Source organism: Varanus komodoensis, unplaced genomic scaffold (assembly GCF_004798865.1).
Source record: "Varanus komodoensis strain SLA01 unplaced genomic scaffold, ASM479886v1 scaffold34_1, whole genome shotgun sequence".
NCBI classification, from domain to species: domain Eukaryota; kingdom Metazoa; phylum Chordata; class Lepidosauria; order Squamata; family Varanidae; genus Varanus; species Varanus komodoensis.
This window is the reverse complement of record NW_025335854.1, coordinates 8,420,266-8,440,381: the sequence shown is the minus strand read 5'-3', so window position 1 is coordinate 8,440,381 and position 20,116 is coordinate 8,420,266. Positions and strand designations below refer to the sequence as shown.

Below are 20,116 nucleotides of genomic sequence, written 5' to 3'. Positions count from 1 at the left end.
CCCCCATCGCAACAAAGCCTCGGGGCGGCTCACTAAGAATACATAAATACATACATAATGATAATATAACAATTTAAAAAAATCATTCAAAAACCCCCGGTGCATTCTCGGCTAAAAATTTTAAAATCCTAATTAATTCAATAATTTAACAATTAAAATAAGTTTTAAATAAAAAGGTCTTAGCCTGGCGCCAAAAAACAAATAATGACGGCGCCAGGCGGACCTCTCTGGGGAGGTCTTCCTCTACGTCAGCCCAGCACTCCAAGAATAAAAATGTAATGTACAAGCCTGCAGTATTGAAACTAAGGCTGCAATCTTATGCCCATGCTTACCTGGGAGCAAGACCCATGGGGCTTACTTCTGAGTAGACACTTCTAGCTTGCACTGTGACTATTCCAGTTTTTCATATAACATGCTTAAGGTTACGATCCAGCAAATTCAGCACACGACACGATCGGTATGGCATTGACAGCACGGCTCAAGATGTTGAACCAAATGAAATAATCCACCTTTCTCTGCACATGCTCTCCTAGTAAGAGAAATGCTAGGGCCTTATTTAAATTCCATAATGACTCCTAATCCACAGAACTTTTCCCTGCCCAATTTGTGACAAGGACAGCAGCAGCAATCATAAACAGTTCTTTAAAACTGAGCTCAGTGTGCTTGGCATGCATTATTTCAGAAATCCATAAAAATACCTCATAAGACATTCCCGTCTTCCTTGCAGACTGCAGCTGAGGCTCAAAGGGAGCAGCTTGCCTGCAGCTGCCTTCTGCAGACTCAGGGTGTGAGATCGGGGCTTCCCCGTTTGCGGAGCCCTCCGCTGCCACACAGCTGAGCGCCTCACCCTGCTCCCGTGTACAAAGAGGGAGCTTCCACACCTCAAGCCCCTGACAGAAAAGGAGCACCTCTCCACTGTCTGGTGCTGGGCTGATCCAGTGTGGCAGCCTCCACGGTGAGAGCAGAGCAGCTACTTGGCCCCCTGCCCCCTTTCTCCCTCCTGGCCAGGCTTCTCCTGGATCTTCACGGATCCCCCCTCGATCTCGGCACCGCTGGCTCCTCACAAAGCCCCCATGCCAGTCCTCGCCCGCTGTCGTGTCCCAGCAGTGCCACCGCGGTGTCTTCATGGGGGCTCACCCCACAGCACTGCTATGCAAGGGCATCACCCCCATTCAGGCGGGTGCAGGGTCTTTCCCGCAGTGGGCCCCCGCAGAGAAGTGCTCCTGCGCTTTTCCAGCAGCCCTGCTGCGCAATTCCCGGGATGGGCTGCCTGAGCTCCGGGGGCGTTCCTTCCCCATGCCAGGGCAGCAAGAGCCCCAACCTTTCCCTGCCAGTGGAAGGAGCGGCTAGGCTCCTGGAGCAGTGGGTACGGGGTGGGGGGCAATGAGCAGCGAGAATGCTGGGCGGTGAGACTGGGGGAGAGGAGGGGCTGCAGAGATGCTGCCAGGAAACCTTGGGCGGGCAGGCCTGGGGAGCGGGCAATTCCCGGGCACGCGGCTGTGGCTGCCAATCCCTTTTGCAGAAGATCCCCACCCTGCAGACCTGGCTGGCCATTTTGCAGCGTCTGTGTGGATGCAGGAAGGGGGCTGGGAAACCCACAGAAGCGGTGCTCTCAGCTGAGCGATCGCATCCTGAGCTGTGGCGGTGCAGAGTGGCCTTCCTTGTCGCCAGCCCAGAAGCATGGAGACATTCGGCACCTCTGGTAACAAACGACACTGCAGCGTGCCCCCCCCCCCCCGCCCCGTGCCACCCTCTCCAAGCGGATCTATCCCCATCCTGGAAGCGCACTCCTGAGTGGCAGCCGCCATCCACTCCCTTGGGCGTCAAGGCATCCTGCCATCTCCGATCTCTGACAGCACGAATGAAGTCCCGGTAGGGCCGAAACCGTGCTCGGAGAGGCGGGAAGGGGAGCACAAGGCGACCTGAAGCCACAGACAACCTCGGATGCGTCGCCGCTTCTGCGCTCGGCCTCCGGCCGTGGATGCCGATGTCTGCACGTTTTGCTCAACGGTCTGAGACTTTGCTTTTGTAGTCGCATCTGAAAACAAAGTGCGTTGCATCGCCCATCGCAACTGTTGAGTTTCAACGCACGTGGGGTTTCTTCCAAAACAGTACAAATAAAATTAGCTGACAGCTTCTGACGGCGTCCGTGTGGATGGAGAGCGACACTTACGTCTCTGTCTCATTTGTATTCCGGTCACCCAGCCTCGTCCCCGCTTGGAGCCCCTGGGAGTGAAGTCCTTCCTCAAAGCCACCTTGGTCTCCAGTCCAGATCAAGGCCAAGGGCACCGGCTTTTGCTCAGGCTCATCCCAGCCTCGCTGCCCCCTCTCGTTGCTCCCTGCCCCTTTCACCTCAGAGCCCCCCCGCCATTCCCGGTTTTGGGACTTGCCCGCAGTGCAAGCCTGCTCTGTCATGGTGGCTTTTGCTGCTCTGGAGTGCCCGGCACACCGATCGCTCCCCGCCATGGTTGGAGGGCTCCCAAACCCTTCCCGGAGGCGCTCTGGAAGCCATCGACGTTGGGGAGGGAGGCTGCGGCATTTCTGAGCCCGAGGAGCCATGCTCTTCTTGTCTGCTTAGCACCCTCCTGGATGATCTCCTTGCTCGTCAGCCTCTGTTCTGAAACCTTCCGCATGGCTGATTTCTGCGGCTCATTTTTCCTTTCTCTCATCAGTCCTCTTTATTATTCTGTGACTGGCTTCCGTGAGATCTCAGAGAAGGTTTAAGTCTCTGCGTGGTTTTGTGCCACCTGAAACCTGTGTGTTGATTTCTTTATCCTCGCAAGAACTTTTGAAGAGAATTCCAAATCCTTTCTGTTCCTTAGGCTCTTTCTCTCTTGTTACACCGTAACCTCCAGGACGTTATTCCTCCAATGTGCCTTCAGTTGCCTCTGGTCCTTTAGACACGTACCCTTTCCTTTTGTCTTTTTCCAGGACCATCATCTTATAGAGTTAATGATAGCTTCCGGTCCTTTCCAATTTTATTGATTTTATTCATTTATTTAAAATCCGTCTTGGCCAATTTCTGGGCAGGAGCCTTCCCAGAGAACCACAGAACCATCCATTCTATTCTTCGCCTGTAATGTCATGGCATAGTTTTGCCCTGTTCCTCATCTTTCCTTGTTGTCTACCTTACCATATTGTGACAGTGAACAACTTGTGACTGTCCAGATATTTTGGCGTGCTGTGCCCATCATCCCCAACCAGCATAATGATTAGGGTCACTAGAAGCTGTAGGCCAAAGCATCTGGAGGACCGCAAGCTGCGCACCCCTGCAATCCCATGGCCTCCCAAGGGGCTGTCTGAAGTTCCAGGGATCCTGAAGCACAAAGCCACTGCCCGCACCCTCCCCAGTGGGTTTCCTGGCTGGCAGAGGTTGGCGCCGGGTCAGCGCAAAACCCGCCACCCTTCACCAGCTCAGTCGTAAGCATGCGAACGCAGCCAGCCAAAGGCTCGCGTGAGATGCCTTGAGAAGGGCCACCTGAGCAGGGGTGTCAATGAGCCAAGGACGCCCCTTCGGACCAGGCCACCTTCTGCTTCTCCTCAGAACCGCTGAAACAGTCACCCAGGGCACCACGGGCGGCACTCCAATCGCAATTTCAGAAGAGCGTCGAATGGCTGTGCCGCTTTCCAAGGGCTGGCGCTGCGGCCTTCAAGAGAACCTGCTTGTTGGGAATGGGGCGCAGAGGCACTGGCTCCCCGCCTAAGCAGCTAACGCAAGCTGCGCATGTGGTGCTCCGTGCGTCCCTTCTTCCTCCAGGCAAAGCCTGCTCTGAAAGGCAGCTTAGCACCCAGATGGACCGGCAGCAACTCCAACACAACAAGGGCTGGGTGCCGTCTGGCCAAACAGATCCCATCACTTGCAACCCTGCACACAAAACACGCACGTTTCTGCCCTCAGCGACATCAGGAGACGATCAGGTGGAGCCCAGCAAGGACACCGGGAGGAGAAGATATGGGACAGCCCCACCGAGACAGCAGGACGTGCCGTCCCGCCTTGCCGCGGGCTTGAGGGCATCTCCGTGTGCACCTAAATCCAAGCGTTAAAGGGTGCTCATACACCTGTGTCTGTCCTCTACACCCATTTCTGCCTCCTCTGCCGCTCAGGACGTCGTGCTCTCGCTGAGCTGCCAGGGTCAACCGCAAATAGGAAAAAAGGCGCCACGCGCAGGAAGCAGACATGCTGGATAACTCTTCACACATCCAGGCGTGTCCGCGCCTGGTGCACATGCAATGGTATAAAGGTTCAGGGAGACCGTGGGGTGGTCTAGATGAGACGACAAGGATGGAATGAATTATCCCTGTCAGGCACAGGGGAAGTGTGGTCCTTGGGGCTGATGGGACTTGGAGTCCAACACGCAGCATTTCCCCCAGCCCTGATCTGTATTGGCACAGTGCTGTAATTAATTAAGAGAGCTAAAGCATATGCACAACACGTGCCATTAAAATACATCGTTTCATGGCCATGTGATTCCGCCTGCTGAATCAGAACCCGGCGGCAAAGGTCACTTCCAGCACAAACGTGCCGAGCGGCCCGGGCGAAGCCACGCTCCCCGGACCTCAGGGACTCGGCTGCATGGTCTGGAGATGACGGTGCCGGTCTCTCTTAACGAGTGCAGCGAAATAACGCGGGTTGCCTGCAGCTGTCAGCTGCTGTGGCACAATCTGTGTAAATTTAAACACATCCATTTGAATTCAAAAACATAAATTTAAATTTATGTAAAATTTATGTTTTAAATAAATACATACATATGTAAGGAGCATGTGCTAAGTAGCAGTCACAGTAGAAATAATGGAAAGGCTTCCGTTCCTGTCCTCAGGAAGCGCACTGGGAATGCCCGCCCTACCACGGGGGGGGGGGGTGCTTGCGTGCCCAGGCCTGGGATCGCAGCTCTGCTCAGCCTGGCCCAGGCCGCTGGGCATTTGGTGACTGCGCCTGTGGGCCACCAACGTGCTGCATGGGGAGGCTGCAGGGGCTTGTGGTCCTGGCACCGGTGTGCCCAGCCAGGCCAGTGGGAGCCCTCCATTCATCCACAGCGACTCCTCAAGGGGACCCGTTTCTGCAGCCTGCCCGGGACCCACCAGACAGAGGGCAGCCAGCCACCGGGCAGCCCATGATGCACAACGCAACCTTGTGCTCAGGACCGGCACAGACCCCCCGATGCATGTGCACCGGTCTCCCGTCCTGGCTGGGTGGACCAGATGCAGAAGCAGCCCCACAGGAACAGGGCTCCGTTTGCAAAGCAGAGCTGAGCACAGCAGGGCGATCGAATCTTCAGGACCTGACATGCAAGCTTTTTGCCAGGAGGATGTGCTCCTTCTTTCACTAGCAGCAAATTCGATACCTGAAGCAGACAGAGCGAGCGCTCACAGCTGCCCCCGTCTCCCCTGGAGCAGGCCGGCCTTCGCCCAGCTTGCCACTCTGCTGAGCTGGGACAGACCCGAAGTTCTCAGCAGCTGAGTGAGGCCCTGTTGCTCCTCTTGAGTCACTGACACCTGCAGCCCGCCCTTTCCTCTGAACAGCTGTGTCGGCAGCACCGAGGCACCACTCCCACATCTGGCGTACTGGTGCAGTTACACGGAACAAAACTCCTCCGAGCCCGGCTGCTGGGAGCCGGGGCTGGAGACTCCTGGTTCCCTTCACAGAGGAAGATTTGCAGCAACACGGACCTTTGCCTAAAATGGAGCATGAGCTAAGTCTGGAGTTGTTTCGCATGGGAAACTTTTCAGGACTCCTGAGGGACATGCAAAGAATTTTGGTATGATGAGGAAAATTGCTTGGAAGTGGCCTGAAAATCATTCGGTTCAAATTGCAGGCTCACCGTAAGAAGCAAGTCGTAGTGCCTGGCCTGGAAAGATGTTAGTCCACGGAAAGGAAGCACGCTCTTTAAATATTTCATCTACACCCTCCCCACTCCTTTGCAGAAATTGGTTTCTCCGTGACAACTGCCTCCTCAACACGGCGGAGCCAGGGGCCTGGGGGATCCATAACATGCACGCAGAAGAGACACAGCCCAAGTTTCCAGACAGCTCTTGTGGAGAGAAATCTATCATGGAAATGTGTTTATCGGTCTGGAAAAGATGATGGATTGAGCTGGCTCTGCTGGGAGTCCTTCTTAAAAGAAGGGCTTCAAATAATTTAGGCTGTGCGTTCTGATTTTTTAAAGTTTACATCTACATTTATCCACAGCAGTGGCTTTCAGACCTGCTACCTTGCGGAAACCCTTTTCACCTGCACTCCAGCACAATGGTGGGGAGAGAAATAAAAAGAGCCAAAATTACGCCCCACTGACTGTCTGCTAACCTCAGTGGAAAGGAGGGCAGTGGGGCAGGGAGATCGGGCACCCCCTGACCCAGAGCACCCTTTCTTTCTCCAGGGGAGACCCAAGCGGTGTCTGGAGCACAGGCCTAGCAGGAACTGGCATCTGCTGGCCCCAAAACATGCAAGCAACACGGAGCGAGGCAGCGTAACCTCCAGCAACGTACCCCGGCTTCGCCGCCTGCTCCGCGACGGATCTGTGTAAAAGGTCAGCTGGGGATCATTGTCCGCCTCCGTCCCGGAATCCCCTTCGGGGTTCAGAAACGCAGAGCCTGCTGCAGTGAAACGAGAAAAGAAAGCGTTGCGCACTGGCTGCACATGTCTCCTCGGGCCGCTCCCCTCCCACTGAGCTGCTTCACAACCGCACTTTTATTGCTCTGTGGAGCAAGCGTTCCCTGCCGAAGTTACAGATTGGACTTGGCCAGCCCGGGCCCAGGAGTGTCATTCCAGGCGGTCTCCTGCCCGTCAAATTGTGGATTACACTGCACAGTGTTTTCATTCTTCTCGTGCTCATTTTAAAGTGAGCCTGCAAATTAGGGCTGCTGGTGAGGGGCATTCATCTCCCCTCTGTCAATTTCTAGCCCCAGATCATCACTGCAAAGCTGCTGCTTTTACCAAATAGGGGGAAAATATGGGAGCCCTGAATGTTCTTTCTCTCTATTCCTCACAGACAGTGATTCGGGGTGGGAATTCATTTGTTTATTACATGCTTATAACGCACCAGGGCTGAACCTCAAGAAGAATGGCCAGAGGGAAGGAGAAAAGTTTAAGCAGCCGGAATCTGCTTGCTCACCCTGCTTGGGGTTAAAACAGAACATAGACTGGGGGAAAACAAGGAGCTTTCTGTACGTGGAGTTGGAGACGTCTGCTCTCAAAAGAAAAGGCAAAGCGAGCAGGAAAAGTTCAGTGACGGCTGCTTATGAAAGCGGTCCTGTGTTCTAAAAGGGGAGGCAGCAGAGATCTGGCTACACCCCAGGGAAGGGCTTGTGCATGGCGAGCACGGTGGGCGGTGGGCAAGCGGCCTGCGAAAGGCTCGCAGCTATCGGGAGAGATGGGCGATTCCACCTGCCTGTTGCCAAGGTCACCAATCCCTACCTGTAAATTCCCGCCGAGTCCCATCTCTAAGCGTGAGACTAGAAATTATGGTGCAGCGTTGCCCAGGCAGGTGTTTAACTGAGAGGAAGCAAGCCAGGATACAAACATCTGTTTCTCTTGCCACCTGGTTTAGTGATGCGCTGACACTGCCAAGCGCGTTGGCTGAAAGCACCGCTCCCGGTCCTTTTTCCTAAGGCCATGCAGCTTTGGATAGGTTAAAATTTCCCTGATAGAGATGACCTGGGGAAACACTGTGGAACAGCTCTGTGGAACAGCGGTATGGCCAAAATAAATCAATTCCTAAATAACGATGTCCCTTAGAATGAAGAATGTGTTTCCAGGGCGGTCCTAACCAAACCGGGACTGGTCCGAGACGATCCCATGGCCACGTCATGCGGACCCCTCGCAAATCACCCCAGGAGACGTTGAGCACCCCAGGCAGAGCCCATGTTGAGTCCAGTGAGTGTTCCCACAGTGCTTCCCCAGTCCAAGGCCAGTGCTAGTTTGTGGCCAAGTGGGCCTTGGAAGTCCATCTCCCAAGAGCCAACTGGAGCAGATATTCTCCCTGCCGGCTGCAGCTGCTCTCAACTAGCTTCACCAATGTCCTCACCCAGGACAGAGAGATGCTGACACTGCCTGCAGCCTCATTCACCACGAGGCTCACACCAGAGTCCCCGGCCCGCCTCCAGGGAGCGGCGGAGATGCTGAGTGGCATTTCTGAAGGGCATCAGCCCCGCACAAAGCCCTCTTCTTGGACAATTAGCAGGGCTGCTTGGAAGGTTTTATCCCATTTGGTTCTCTCAAAGAAAGAGATGCTGGAGGAGGAGTGCTCCCACCACCAACCTCCCCCATTACAGAGGGATTTCCTACCGAAAACGGAGCAGACTAATTTGCGGAGAAGATATGACAGATAGAGGGAACTGGATCCTCGGTACCTGGGAGAAACAACCAGGAGAGCTCGTGGGCTTCCTGGCAGCCTCAGGAGAGACCAGGAAAGCTCTTCGCAGGATACCCAACCTGGGCCAGCAGAACACGCCCATCCCCAGCCCGCCTCGTCCAGAAGGAAGCGCTGGGGTACCTCGTGACTTGTTGTTGATCCGCTTGCGCTGGCTGCTGGAGGTGTGGGAGAGCAGCGTGGCCTGCTGGTGGTTGGAGTCCACGGGGCTGGTGGCAATGATGTTATCCTTGTACTTGTTCATCAAGGACAGCTTGGCAGTGTCACTTCCTGAACAGGAAGAATTTAAGGCAAAGACTTTGAGAAAAAGAGACAAAAAGGGGAGAAGGGGAAGAGAAGGGGGAGAAGGGAAGAAAGAGAGTTTTCATTTCCGGCGAGCCACAGGACGAGATCTCGGCAATGCAACAAGCCACGTGCCCAAGCAGAGACGGCTGGACTGTGACGGATACTGTGGCTGACTTTCTTTTGGGTCGAGGCCAAACGAGAGGCCTTCCCAGACATCAGGTGCGATGTTGGTCATGCCCTCTGGCCTTGCATAGTTCCTTGCTTTTATTTTAAAAACCACGAAGATTTGATCGTGGCGGAGCAAGGGGGCACCCCCTGCTTATGCCACTGCAGTCCCTCCCATAATTGCCACATGCCTGCTGCTCGCGAAGGAAGGGATGCTCCAGCGGAGGACCCCCAGCCTTTGCAAAACACCCAGAACGGCTGCCTCCCTCTGACCAGTCACCCAAAGCTGGCCAGCTTTTCGGAAGTCCTCTCGCTGAACACGTTTTACTGTCTCAAGCTGAAAACGCACGAGCAACTTGAAAGCCGGCACTTAGCCGGCCCATCTGCCCTCACTCCATTCTAGCAAACCAAGACCTGAATGTCCCATCGCCATTTGGGAGATGTGCCTGACCGTCCCATGCTGGAAAGCAAGCAGCACCTGGCACGACGTTACTTTGGCCACTGCCGTGGAGTCTGACGTCCTTCGGGCAGCTAAGCTGGGCATGGAGTGTGGGGCAATGGCCTCCGGGCAGAGCTTTCTAAAGAATGAAGGGCCACCTGAAGATTGCACAGCCGGGCTCGCTCTGGGCGGCCACATTTCACTACGCTGAAAAGAGGAGGAAAAGGCTGGATGCGGGCGGACGCCCCCTCCCCCAAAGAGACCACGGATCGTTGGCTGAGGTTCAAGCTGAGCTGTAAGCCCGAGAGCATGGAAAGGTGTGCACCTGCGCATCACGCGCAAAGCCCCCGCCCCCCCCGAGGATGTTTCAGGTGCGCACGGGTCAAGGCGCTGCCCCACCTGGTGTGAGATCCATGCCCGCCTTCTCGTTGCAGCCTTGCAGGGAGTCGAGCGTCCGCGTGACCTGGCTGGCGAAGTCCTCGCCGCCGTTCATGCACTCGCGCTGCAGGTGGTGGCGCAGGTCCGTGATGTCGTACTCGTAGCCATCCAGGATGGGCGTCTCGCGGATGCTCAGCGTCCCGCTGGAGTTGTGGCCCTGCACGCGGGCGTTGCGCAGGCTCTCGCGGCCGTGGCCCCCTATCAGCACGGAGGGGATGTAATGGATCTCGTTGGCTGCCTCGGCGCTGGCGCTCTTCTGGGGCTGCGGCACACGGCGGCGCTTGCACCAGCGCCGGCGGGTGTAGAGGATCATCACCAGGCACAGGATGGAGAGCAGCAGGGCGATCATCCCCCCCTGTGGAAACCGAGGGGGCAGTGGAAGTGGAGGTGGGAGCGAAAGGGGTTTTGGGAGGCTTCGAGGAAAAGCGCAGCGGACTTGGAACTTGCCTCTTGGCCATCCCACCTTGTCTGCCCTCCAAGACGCCTGGGAAGGGCATGGAAACATTCATTCATTCATTCAGTCATTCATTCTTTAAAATATTTGCATGCCACCTATTGTGCCACAGCACCTCTGGGAGTCTCACAATCCTAAGATAAAACCCGCAGTAATTAGGATCACCATGTTCTTGATTGGATTAATAATCCATGGCAATGCATGATTAAATTAGTCTGTTTGCATATACTTCTCAGTCGGGATATACTATAAAGCAAGCAAATCTGTTTAAAATGCATTTCACAAATAAAGTGAAATGATAGAAATCAGTAGTGGTTCCTCTATACTCCTCACTAGCCAGACCTCACCTGGAACACCATGTCCAGTTCTGGGCACCGAGATTTAAGAAAGATGCAGGGAAATTAGAAAGGGTCCAGCGGAGGGCAAACAAATGATCCAGGGTTTGGAAACACTGCCCTGCGAGGAGAGACGGAGAGAACTGGGCATGTTCAGCCTTGAGAAGAGAAGGCTGAGGGGGGGCATGAGATCCCTTTATAAGTCCCTCAAAGGCTGTCACAAGGAGGAAGGTCAAGATCTCTTCTAGTTGATGCCAGAGTGTAGGACACGGAATAATCCATTCAAGCTGTGGCATCCCAGATTCAGGCTGGACCTCAGGAAAAGCTTCCTCATGGTCAGAGCAATGTGCCAGTGGAACCAGCTGCCTGGAGAGGTGGGGGGCTCTCCCACACTGGAGACATTCAAGGGGAAACTGGACAGCCGTCTGAGTGGGAGGGTGTGAACTGGTGTCCTGCAACAGCAGGGGTTGGACTTGATGGCCTTCATGGCCCCTTCCGACTCTACTATTTTTTATTCTTATTTTGCGTATAATTTTTGTAGCGGGAGAGCCCCCCCCCCCCCCCCGGCAGCTGGTTCCACTGTCATATTGCCTTGGCAGTGAGGAAGCTATACAAATAATATAATGTGGTCCAAAGTAGCTACAGTGCAGGGAAGAGGTTGCACTGAGCTTGCAGACAAGCTAATTATGGGCAACGTTGTATATTTTTTCAGTGGGTGCGTGGGAGGAACTGTGTGGCAGGTAGGGCTGCAAAAACAGCTGACAAAAGTAGCCCACGGACCTCCCTCAGCCGCCCACCCCTTGCACAGACTGCAGAAATGCTCTCAGACGTTTAAGCTTCTTGAGCTGCTTCCTTGAAGCCTTAGCCTTCATCCCGCTTTGCAGTTGCGCAGAGGTGCCGAGGCTGAGAGAACGCCCACCATGTTGCCGGACGAAGATGCTGCTAAGCACACAGGAGAAGCAAAACCAGACGTGGAAACACGCTCAGAACACGAGAGAAGCCCTGCTGGATCAGGCCCCAGGGCCGTCCAGGCCAGCCGTCTGCACCCACAGGGCCCCTCCGGCAGGATGGGTGCAAGACCACCTCTCGGCCAAGCTCCTCCCAACGGGTGCATGCAGGTGAGTCCCCTCTGGAGAAGCTGGCAGCCCACGGGCAGCAAGGCGAGCAGCCACGGATCGCCCCCTCCTCCTTGAATTTGACCCTAACCGCAGTGGAAGGCAGAAGGGCACAAATCCTGAATCACAAAAATTTGGTGCGGCACCAGCAAGCCCCCTAGTCTTAAGCCTATGGAGTAAGACGTAAACTGGAACGCCAATCTGCAGAACTTGCCTTCCCTCAAAGATCTTGCAAGTTAAAGAACAGAAATATGCAAGTAAGTGACCACTAACCCCAGCTTACAGCTTCAGGCCTATTCTTGGCCTTATTCCCTTTCTTCCTCTCTTGCTTTATATGCAATGGGCAAGCTTGATTAAATAAAATAACCATCATTTGCTCCATTAGGAAAACAGATTAAGCAAGAATTACTAAATGGGCAACAGAAACAGCGGCTGACAAAGGCTTTTTAAATGGCTATTATGTTTCAGCCGCCCCCCACCCCTCCACTCTCAGACTAATGGAAAAGAAATGCTCTTATTCCTGATGGAAGGAATGCCAGCGGAGGTAGCAGTGGAACAAAGACCTGACACGGTCCCAGGTGCTGCGGCCAGGTACGCTCCCACTGCTCTCCAGGTGGTACAGCAGTGCCAAACCTTTTGCCATTTATGTCAACACAGCAGATTTTCTTGGTGAAGTCCATCAGGAAAGGAAAACCTGCCAGACAAATCAGAATCGGGACTTTGCGCATCATTTGAAAACTGGTCCAACGCTGAGGCTGAAATCACTTGGGGGTGCAAGCAGGATTGTTAAGCCAGTTGCCTGCTGTGGGGCGCAAGGCCGGGGCCACGAGGGACGTTAGGTCACGGATCAGCACAATGGCCCTCCAGAGCCACTGCTGCTCTCGATGCTAACAAGCCCCGGTCTCGTGTACCACGCCGGTCCCCACGGATGTGGCACATGGGAGGGGAGGGCTGGCAAGAGTGGCCCCTCCTTCCGTGCAGCCCCTGCCTGGATCAACAAGCCCCCTGCTCCGGAGGGACTGGGACCACTGCCCCCAGAAACCGTGATTCGGCCTCCTGCAGTACTGCCCTGACTCTGGCTCAGAAGACGAGGGACCAAAGACGCGGCTGAAAGGCTAATGCAGCGGGGGATGCACCAGGTGGGTGCCACAATCAGACCGTTTCAAGTCCTGTGGGAAACTCTCACAAGCAGACGGATGAATCCGGTCGGTGTCAGGTTAGGGCACAGTTCGGGTTACGTGGTGCATTGGACTGTCCAGGCGAGCGGCCATAAGCAGCAGGATCCACCTGGGGGAAGCGCTGGGTCTTTTCCACTTTGGAAGGGAGGCATTCGATTTAGAACCAGCTTGGCATCATTAAGCCACACTCTCCTAATGGCCAGTATTCTAATTTCCCTATGTTCCTGTGTTACTGGCTTCTGCAGCACTGCTCTTTCATGCCACAGAGCCAGCTTAGCTGGTCAGCTTTGAAGGCTTTTCATTAAAAAGGCTTTTCGCCCTGAGCTGCTTGGAAGGAGCGGGTGAAGACCCAGCTGGGGTGGCGCTCCGGACAGGGGTAGATTCAGCCAGCACTGGGAACGGCAGCCGCTGCTTCCAGGACCAGCGGAACGCTCCCCTGCCCGCCTCCTCTCAGGTATCTGAGTTGTCACACGCCAGGTTTGCCCCCTTCGCACTTCCAAAACACAGACCATTTCTTGGCAAAAGCTCCTTACTCTGCATGGCACTTCCAGGAAGCAGAACTGAGGAAGAATGAGTCTCTGAGCATGCACAGAGCAGACTGTTGATCCCAATCTTAGCAACCACTTCCCAGCATTCTCCTTTGGAGCAGCCCTGGGAGCCCTCCCTCTGGAATGTCCTTCCTGGAGGCAGGCAGGCCTCTCCTTTGCCCCTGCCTGTCTATCTGGTTGGCCTGCTTCTCCCGACGCCACACCATGGGCCCAGGAGGCGCGCCGGGTTCAGCTGGCTGCAGCAACTGTGACCCCACACCCCTTCCTACAGCTGCCAGTTCTGACTATTCCCAGCCATGGAGTGGCATACAAATGCGATAAATGAATAAGTGAATGCCTGCAGAGAGCAGAGCTTGGAGGCTGAGCCCCACGCAATGGTGGGCCAAGCAAGACCCCCGGGGCTTGGAGGGGACCTCTGCAGGTTGGACGGGTTGCTTCTTTCCCGAAAACGGGGCTTGAGTTGCACTCTGAATCTTGCAGGTCTGCCTTGCGCGGACTCGCTCCGTCCTTCTAAAGCTCGGTGCCAAGGAGAGCTGCAGGACAGCAAATGTTGCACCTCCTTTCCCTCCTGCCTGAAATGGGCACGGAGGGTCACCTGCTAGTCAAGCGAAGTGCGGAGTTGTGTTCTGAAGGCATGCGCCAACCTCACTCTGAAATGTCAGTGTTCAAGAGAGAGACCCTGTCAGAAACAAACACCAACTATAGCTGACTTGTGAATGCCTAATGGGTGAACATTTCGTGTTGCTTTAGGAATATGCTATAATTATTATTGCAACATTAAATTTATATCCTGCCATTTTCCTCTCATGAGGAACCCAAGGCGGCTCCCACAGAGTCATGTGATCCTCAGAACAACAACCCTGTGAAGTAGGTTGGGCTGAGAGTAGCGGCTGGTCCAAAGTCGCCCAGGGGGTTTTGGGGCTGAGCAGGGACTGGAACCCGGCTCTCCTGGAGTCCAGTCCAAGCCTGCTCTTCTTACGTTGCTCAGTAGGTTTCTTTGCTCACCAGTTGGAACATATGAGTGTTAGTCTTTAAGAAAAGACAAGAGATTTCCTTTGACAATTTCATAAAATGCCCCCGAGCAGATGGATGCTTTGCTGCCCCTTTCATGGCTGCATCTCCCAGACCTGCTCTGGGTGCCTTGACTGCAGAGTAAACTGCAACCGAAGCAAGATGTACTTCCTTCCTTCGCAGCCACTCTCTAATCCCGGAGAAAGGGTTAAGCGCCAAGCGCCACTTTCGGTGCTCTCCAGTTCTGCTGAGGACACCCGCCCTGAGCGGTTTCACTGGCGGTTTGGTCAAAGTCACAATGGCCGAACATGGTCACCTAGCAACCGCTCATTACACTTTTAAAAATGCAAATATTCTCCTACAAATGCCACGTATATATTCTGGACCAAAATTACCACCCACATAAAGCCAGTATGAAACTCAACTATTCTCATTCCAGTGTTAACCTAAAAGAACCAGTGTGGGAGGCTTCCCTGAGAGGGCCACAAAATGATCTTGCGTTCCTAACCCTTTATGAGCTAAGAAACCTGGTAAGGAATTCTCAAAACTATGACAAATGATGAGGGAGGGCCGACAGAAAGCTCAGCTCCTTCCGCCATGTCTCTTTGTTCAAGGAAATGAAAGAAGAAAGAGGCTTTTTCACCTCAAGCAACGCTGTCGCTGGCCCTGCTCATCTGCTCCAGCTGCCCCGCTTTCAAAAGGATGCCGGCAGGTTTGCGAGAACTCGGCACAGAGAGCAGAAAGACAATTAAGCAGTCTGGAGTAGCCGACGATGGAGGAAAGATGGCTGAACCTGGAAGGGCTCAGCCGAGGGGAAAGAAGATGAAAGGTGGTTACGGCCGCTCTTTTCAAGTGCCTAAACCTCTCCCGCTGTGAGGGAGAATGGCAAATCTTTGCAGGGATGGCCGCGGGAAGAACCAGCCCTGGGAGCAAAGGGTCCAGGTGGCAGGAAACAGTGCCAGTCAAGGTGGTTGCGCTGGCTTTTCCTAACCGCTCCAAGTGTTTCACTTGCGTTGTCTTCGAATGTGTGTACTTCCTTCTCAGGGGAGTCCAGGCAGAACCAGGTTACAGCCAGTTTATCCTTCAAATGACCTTACACAGTAGGAGGGACTGGGGCTGGAGCTCTCCTTCCCTTTGCTTGCCGACCTGCAAACACCCCGTTTAGGACATGGGCTCCAGACCTGGGGAAAGGCGAGGCAAATGTTACCTTGTCGCAGGTTTTACTCGGAAGAGAGCGCAAAGGGACCTCAGCAGCTCCCCAGTCATGTTAGCAACCACTCTGTAGCAGAAGCTGATGCTGCTATTCCCAATGTACAGGTGGAAAGGTAGAGAGTGCGTGAACAGCCTCCCTGCTCATCACACGTGGAGCAGAACAACTGAAGAAAGAAAGAGAGGAAAGACGCCAGGTAGCCAGCAAGCCCTGTGCTTGGAAGTAGGTGCAACTTAGCGCAATTCAGCACTGCAGCTGAAGGAGCGTCTTGCGTCCCGAATGAAGAATCTGGCCCATGACTCAGGGATTCTATCAAATTGTCAATAGAGCGCCTCGGGGCCAAAAATGCTCTAAATGCTCTCTGCAGTTTTTTTTTTTTTTGCCGTTTATTAATTTTTCTCCAGGACTAATCAAAAACAAAACATGAAGGGAGAAAGCTGGCCCCCGGCAGCAATCTGGGAGAGTTATTGACATTCTCATTAAGGCAGGCTTCATTAAACAGCCCTGTCCTCAGTATCAGTGCCGCCCGATGACACATCGTCTCCAGCTAATTATCTTTCGCCGGCAAAGGGAACTGTACGATTCTTCAGCATCGTTTAAAAAGAGAAAGCTCTACCTCGCCGGCATTGATCTTTCCCCCTTTGCTCACCAGCATCCACTTGATTTTTTCCACTAATCATCTTTATTTCTCTCCTTCTCTCAACGCTTCTTCAAGAAAACCAGAGGAGTTTCTTCAGAGCAACGGCTGGGAGATGTTTCTCCCCATGACGGGGCTGCCTCCAGTGTGGAGTCTCTGCAAAAACCAAACTCAGAGCCACTGGGAGGGACGGTACGTCTGTTGTGGCTCCGTCTTTGTCGCTGGAGGCCCAGGTAACCTCAGCGGCTTGGAAGCCCCTGTTCAGCTTTAGCTGGTGCGCGATTCCCACTGGGACCGCCTGGCCGCCGTGACCTGTGCCCTCAGACCCTCACGCGCACGCTGCAGCCCCTGTGCCTGGCTCGAGGCAGCAACGTCCACAAACACGGCAGCTGGCTCCTCCGTGGAGCACCTCACCGCACACCGCGCGCCACCTCTGGTGATAAAATGGCACTGGCTGGGAATTTTAATATCTCAAGCAGAAGAGGGGTATTATGAATAAGGATGGAGCCCTGCAAAGCAGAGGAGTGAGCAGTGGGAAAAATGGGTGGGGGGGGGCAAAGCAGAGGGCTCTTCTGGGAGGCACACCGTGGAGGGCCGGGAGAAGAGGACTGTCCTGGAGCAGACAGTCCTGCTGGGGAAAGTTGAGAGCAGGATGAGGAGGGACAGAAGAGCCAGGCCAAACAGGAGAGGGGCTGGCTCCGGCAAGGAAGCCACTGCTTAATTTAGAACAGCTAAGCCAGGTGGGACATTCTGGGGGGCTGCCATTCAAAGGACTGGCACACGTTGGAGACATCTGGGTGGCACACAGCAGCAACACAACGCACCTCGGAGGCCGGGATTCCCGCATGCATGATGGGGAACATCGTGCAGGACACAGCGCCCCGTCATGCGACCCACTTCGACAGTGGACGCAACCAGAGTACAAAGCAAGATGCTCTGCATCGAATGTAAGGAGCTTAGTAAGAACATCTGCCGCCCACGCTAAACGTTAAGGTGGGGGGCTTCCCGGTCACAGGTATTCTGTCCTCCAGCACAGCATTCCCTCTGGCAATCAGAAGAACACAAACCTTCACTGATTGATGGACTGAAAAGGTGAAGGTGCTGCTTGATAAAAGGATTAGCCCAAAAGCTGTTTGATCAACAGCCAGAGCAATAAGCATGTTCAACCCTCTCTCCTCCTGGCCACAGGTCTCCTTCCTCGCAGCCCTGCTCCAGGGCTTTGTGACAGCGACTCACTTCATTGATGTTTTAAAAAATGCTACACTTATTCATGAAGAAAAATGCTATCAGCTGTTCTTTTAGGTAGGACCTAAAATTGGAATCCTCATGCATGGAGCTTAGACTTCTCCGTTTATCCCCCATCCTGCACGTGAAGTGGCGATTCCCCCACAGCTTCAAGGGGATCCTTGTATATCCGGATGTGGATGCAGAGAGCTCCCACCCACATCCAGGAAAAGATCCTGACTGATCTGCAGATGTGGAGACAGTCTTCCAAATGTCAAGCACATGCCCGTTGGGGTGCCGTGGCGGTTGTGTGTAGGGGCTGTGCTGGACACGCCATCCACGTGTCCTTTCAGTATTCGCAGCTTTACGGGCTTACTTGAACTTGTCTCCATAGCGCTGTAGCTGTGCTTTGAATGAGCCTCAAAAGGCACTTCTGTGCTTCCAGAATTCCTCACATGTTGCCCTCACGCTCCTCAACCTATAAGAGGCAGAATCTTGCAGCTATAAGAGGCAGAATCTTCTGCAAGAAAGGGAAGAGTCTTAAGATGCTGATGGAGTCCAACGGGCCACCTACGCCTGCCTGCCTCTGGGTCCTTTCCACACCGCTGAGTCCCTTCTCTATGCAGAGGGTCCTATCAATTCTGTTGAGCCAGTGGGACCCACACGTGTACAAGGGAGATTCAGAGTTTCTGAGGGGAAGTCCAAATTAGCAGAAGCCACAGGTAGCGATTGTTCATAATAAGGACTTGCAGCTTTTCCCAATAGGAAGCCTCCCCAGATGCATTAGACTCCCACTCCCATCATCCTCAGCATCACAGATATAAGCATAACAGGTAGGATTAGAGGCATGAGATCTAACAAGTTTCAAGGGAACTTCTTGCTTCCCTGGAAAATCCTCAGATATTTTCCCTGTGAGGAAAACCTTCTCATTTGCTCTGAACCTTATTTTAGGTTAAGGCTGAATGGATAGCATGTGAAGCCTTGAGAAATTTCACAGCAATTATGGAAGCTGAGGTGGTTTCTCTCAAAATACGGATTGCCTGAAGAAGGACGTTCATATTTGTTCCCTACTTCCCACTGGGCAACCTTTCAGTAACAACTGAAGGTGTAACTATTACCAGGTGTACCTTTTTGACAACAATTCCACTTCTCAATAATGGGACAGGATGCAATGGTGCCCGATTCCAATTCGAGGGCAACGCAGGCACTCACCATTACTGAGATGTGAAGGATCCTCAGCTCTTCTTCTGCCGATTCACTCTGGGGCTCTTCAGTGGGTTCCAAACCAGGCAAATTGGGAGCACCATCTTGATGGTGGATATGAAAGAGCAGAGTGCCATTTTCCAGCCACTGTTGCCTCCAGCGCACCAACGGGATATCTTCCGTGTTGCCTGAGATCTCTGTGGGTGAGGAAAGAAGACTCATGCAACCAGCTGAACAAATGAACCAACTCCTCTCCCATGAACACCCAGATACCTTCCTAGAAGAACAATATTCCCTGAGTGATCTTCCTTCAACTCACACCTCCATGTCTGGCACAAGTGGGCAATCCAAGATGCTTTGCCTTGCCATAGCCTTCGGCCCTTGCTGACACAGAATGGTAAAGGCTAGTGGGAGGTGTAGGCCAAAACATCTGGAGGGCCAGATGTAGCCCGCCCCTGAATAAAGGGATGGGTATGGCCAGCTTATCTGTGGGTGCTTCTGAAGGAAAGATGTTCATGACCAATGTGATGGGTGTGTGAAGTCAAGTCCCTGCTGACGTGCCACTGGAACCAGGTGATTTGAGGCAAGCCAAGCCTGGCCAAGAACCAACCTGGCTGCTGCATTGTGACCTCACAAAAGACCACAACCTTGTCACAGACTGACTCATGAGAGCCTTGGCTCACAGCTGGACCCATCCATCAAGGTGACCTTCCATTTTTCTGGCCTGCAAATCAGCCATGTTTCTGCCCGATTCTCACAGTAGCATCGGCCCTTCCAGCTTGTGTTCCACTGAAAAATACCTTGATGACCCACTCAGATAAGCACCTCACTTTTGAGGACCTTTATTAACCACAAATATTTTCTGCTTCGCTTTCTCATCACATTTCTGCATTAGGCCTTTCTCCCTCCAGGCTCCCATCCTGCCCTGCCAATGAAGAAGCAGCTCCCGGTAAGAAGGGCAGACTGCTCGGGTTCGTCTTTGTCAGAGGTCACACAGCAAGGTCCCTTTGGCTGGGGCGGCAAGTGGGGACTGCAGCGCAGCCCACAGCTCTGGGCCAGGGATCGCTGGCACCCCACCCCCTTGCACTGCTGGAGCAGGAGGCTAAGGGCGACCTCAGTGCCCCCACTGGCGTGGTGAGCCAGAAGACCTGGCCTGGCTCAGCTTCAGGGGAGCCTGCTCTCCATCCTTCGTCTTTGTCCACCATTCATTCATTCATTCATCGCACAGCCTCGGGACGGCTTACATAAATAAAACAAAACATAATGCAGACACCATGTTCCCACATCTGACGGACACCTGGGCTGCATCTGCCAACTCTCCCATCTGGCTTATGGATCACCTCCATGGGCTCTCCAGCTTGACCCTCTGGCACACAGGTTGTTAATCTCATCTTCCTTATTAATCCTGACTCGCTGTGATGTAATTTAATGATCCCACAGTTTCCCCATTTCTTCTGGAATGCTGGCCCTGGGTCCCCAGTGAAGAACCCACTCCCTCTTCTAACCCC

The 20,116-nt window shown here is 53.8% G+C and overlaps 1 protein-coding gene across 1 annotated transcript in view; it reads right to left on the bottom strand.

Moving 5' to 3' along the window:
• ASTN1 (astrotactin 1) overlaps nucleotides 1-18,635 on the bottom strand; it is a 99,456-nt gene extending 80,821 nt beyond the window's left edge. Inside the window, exons 1-5 of the mRNA XM_044439198.1 lie at nucleotides 18,618-18,635; nucleotides 9,655-10,048; nucleotides 8,490-8,636; nucleotides 6,480-6,591; nucleotides 3,254-3,259 (exon numbers count right to left, since the gene is read on the bottom strand). Coding sequence (XP_044295133.1) covers nucleotides 3,254-3,259; nucleotides 6,480-6,591; nucleotides 8,490-8,636; nucleotides 9,655-10,048; nucleotides 18,618-18,620 — 662 coding nt within the window. The 5' untranslated portion in view covers nucleotides 18,621-18,635. The remainder of the gene's footprint in view (nucleotides 1-3,253; nucleotides 3,260-6,479; nucleotides 6,592-8,489; nucleotides 8,637-9,654; nucleotides 10,049-18,617) is intronic.
• Between the last annotated feature and the right edge of the window lie 1,481 nt (nucleotides 18,636-20,116).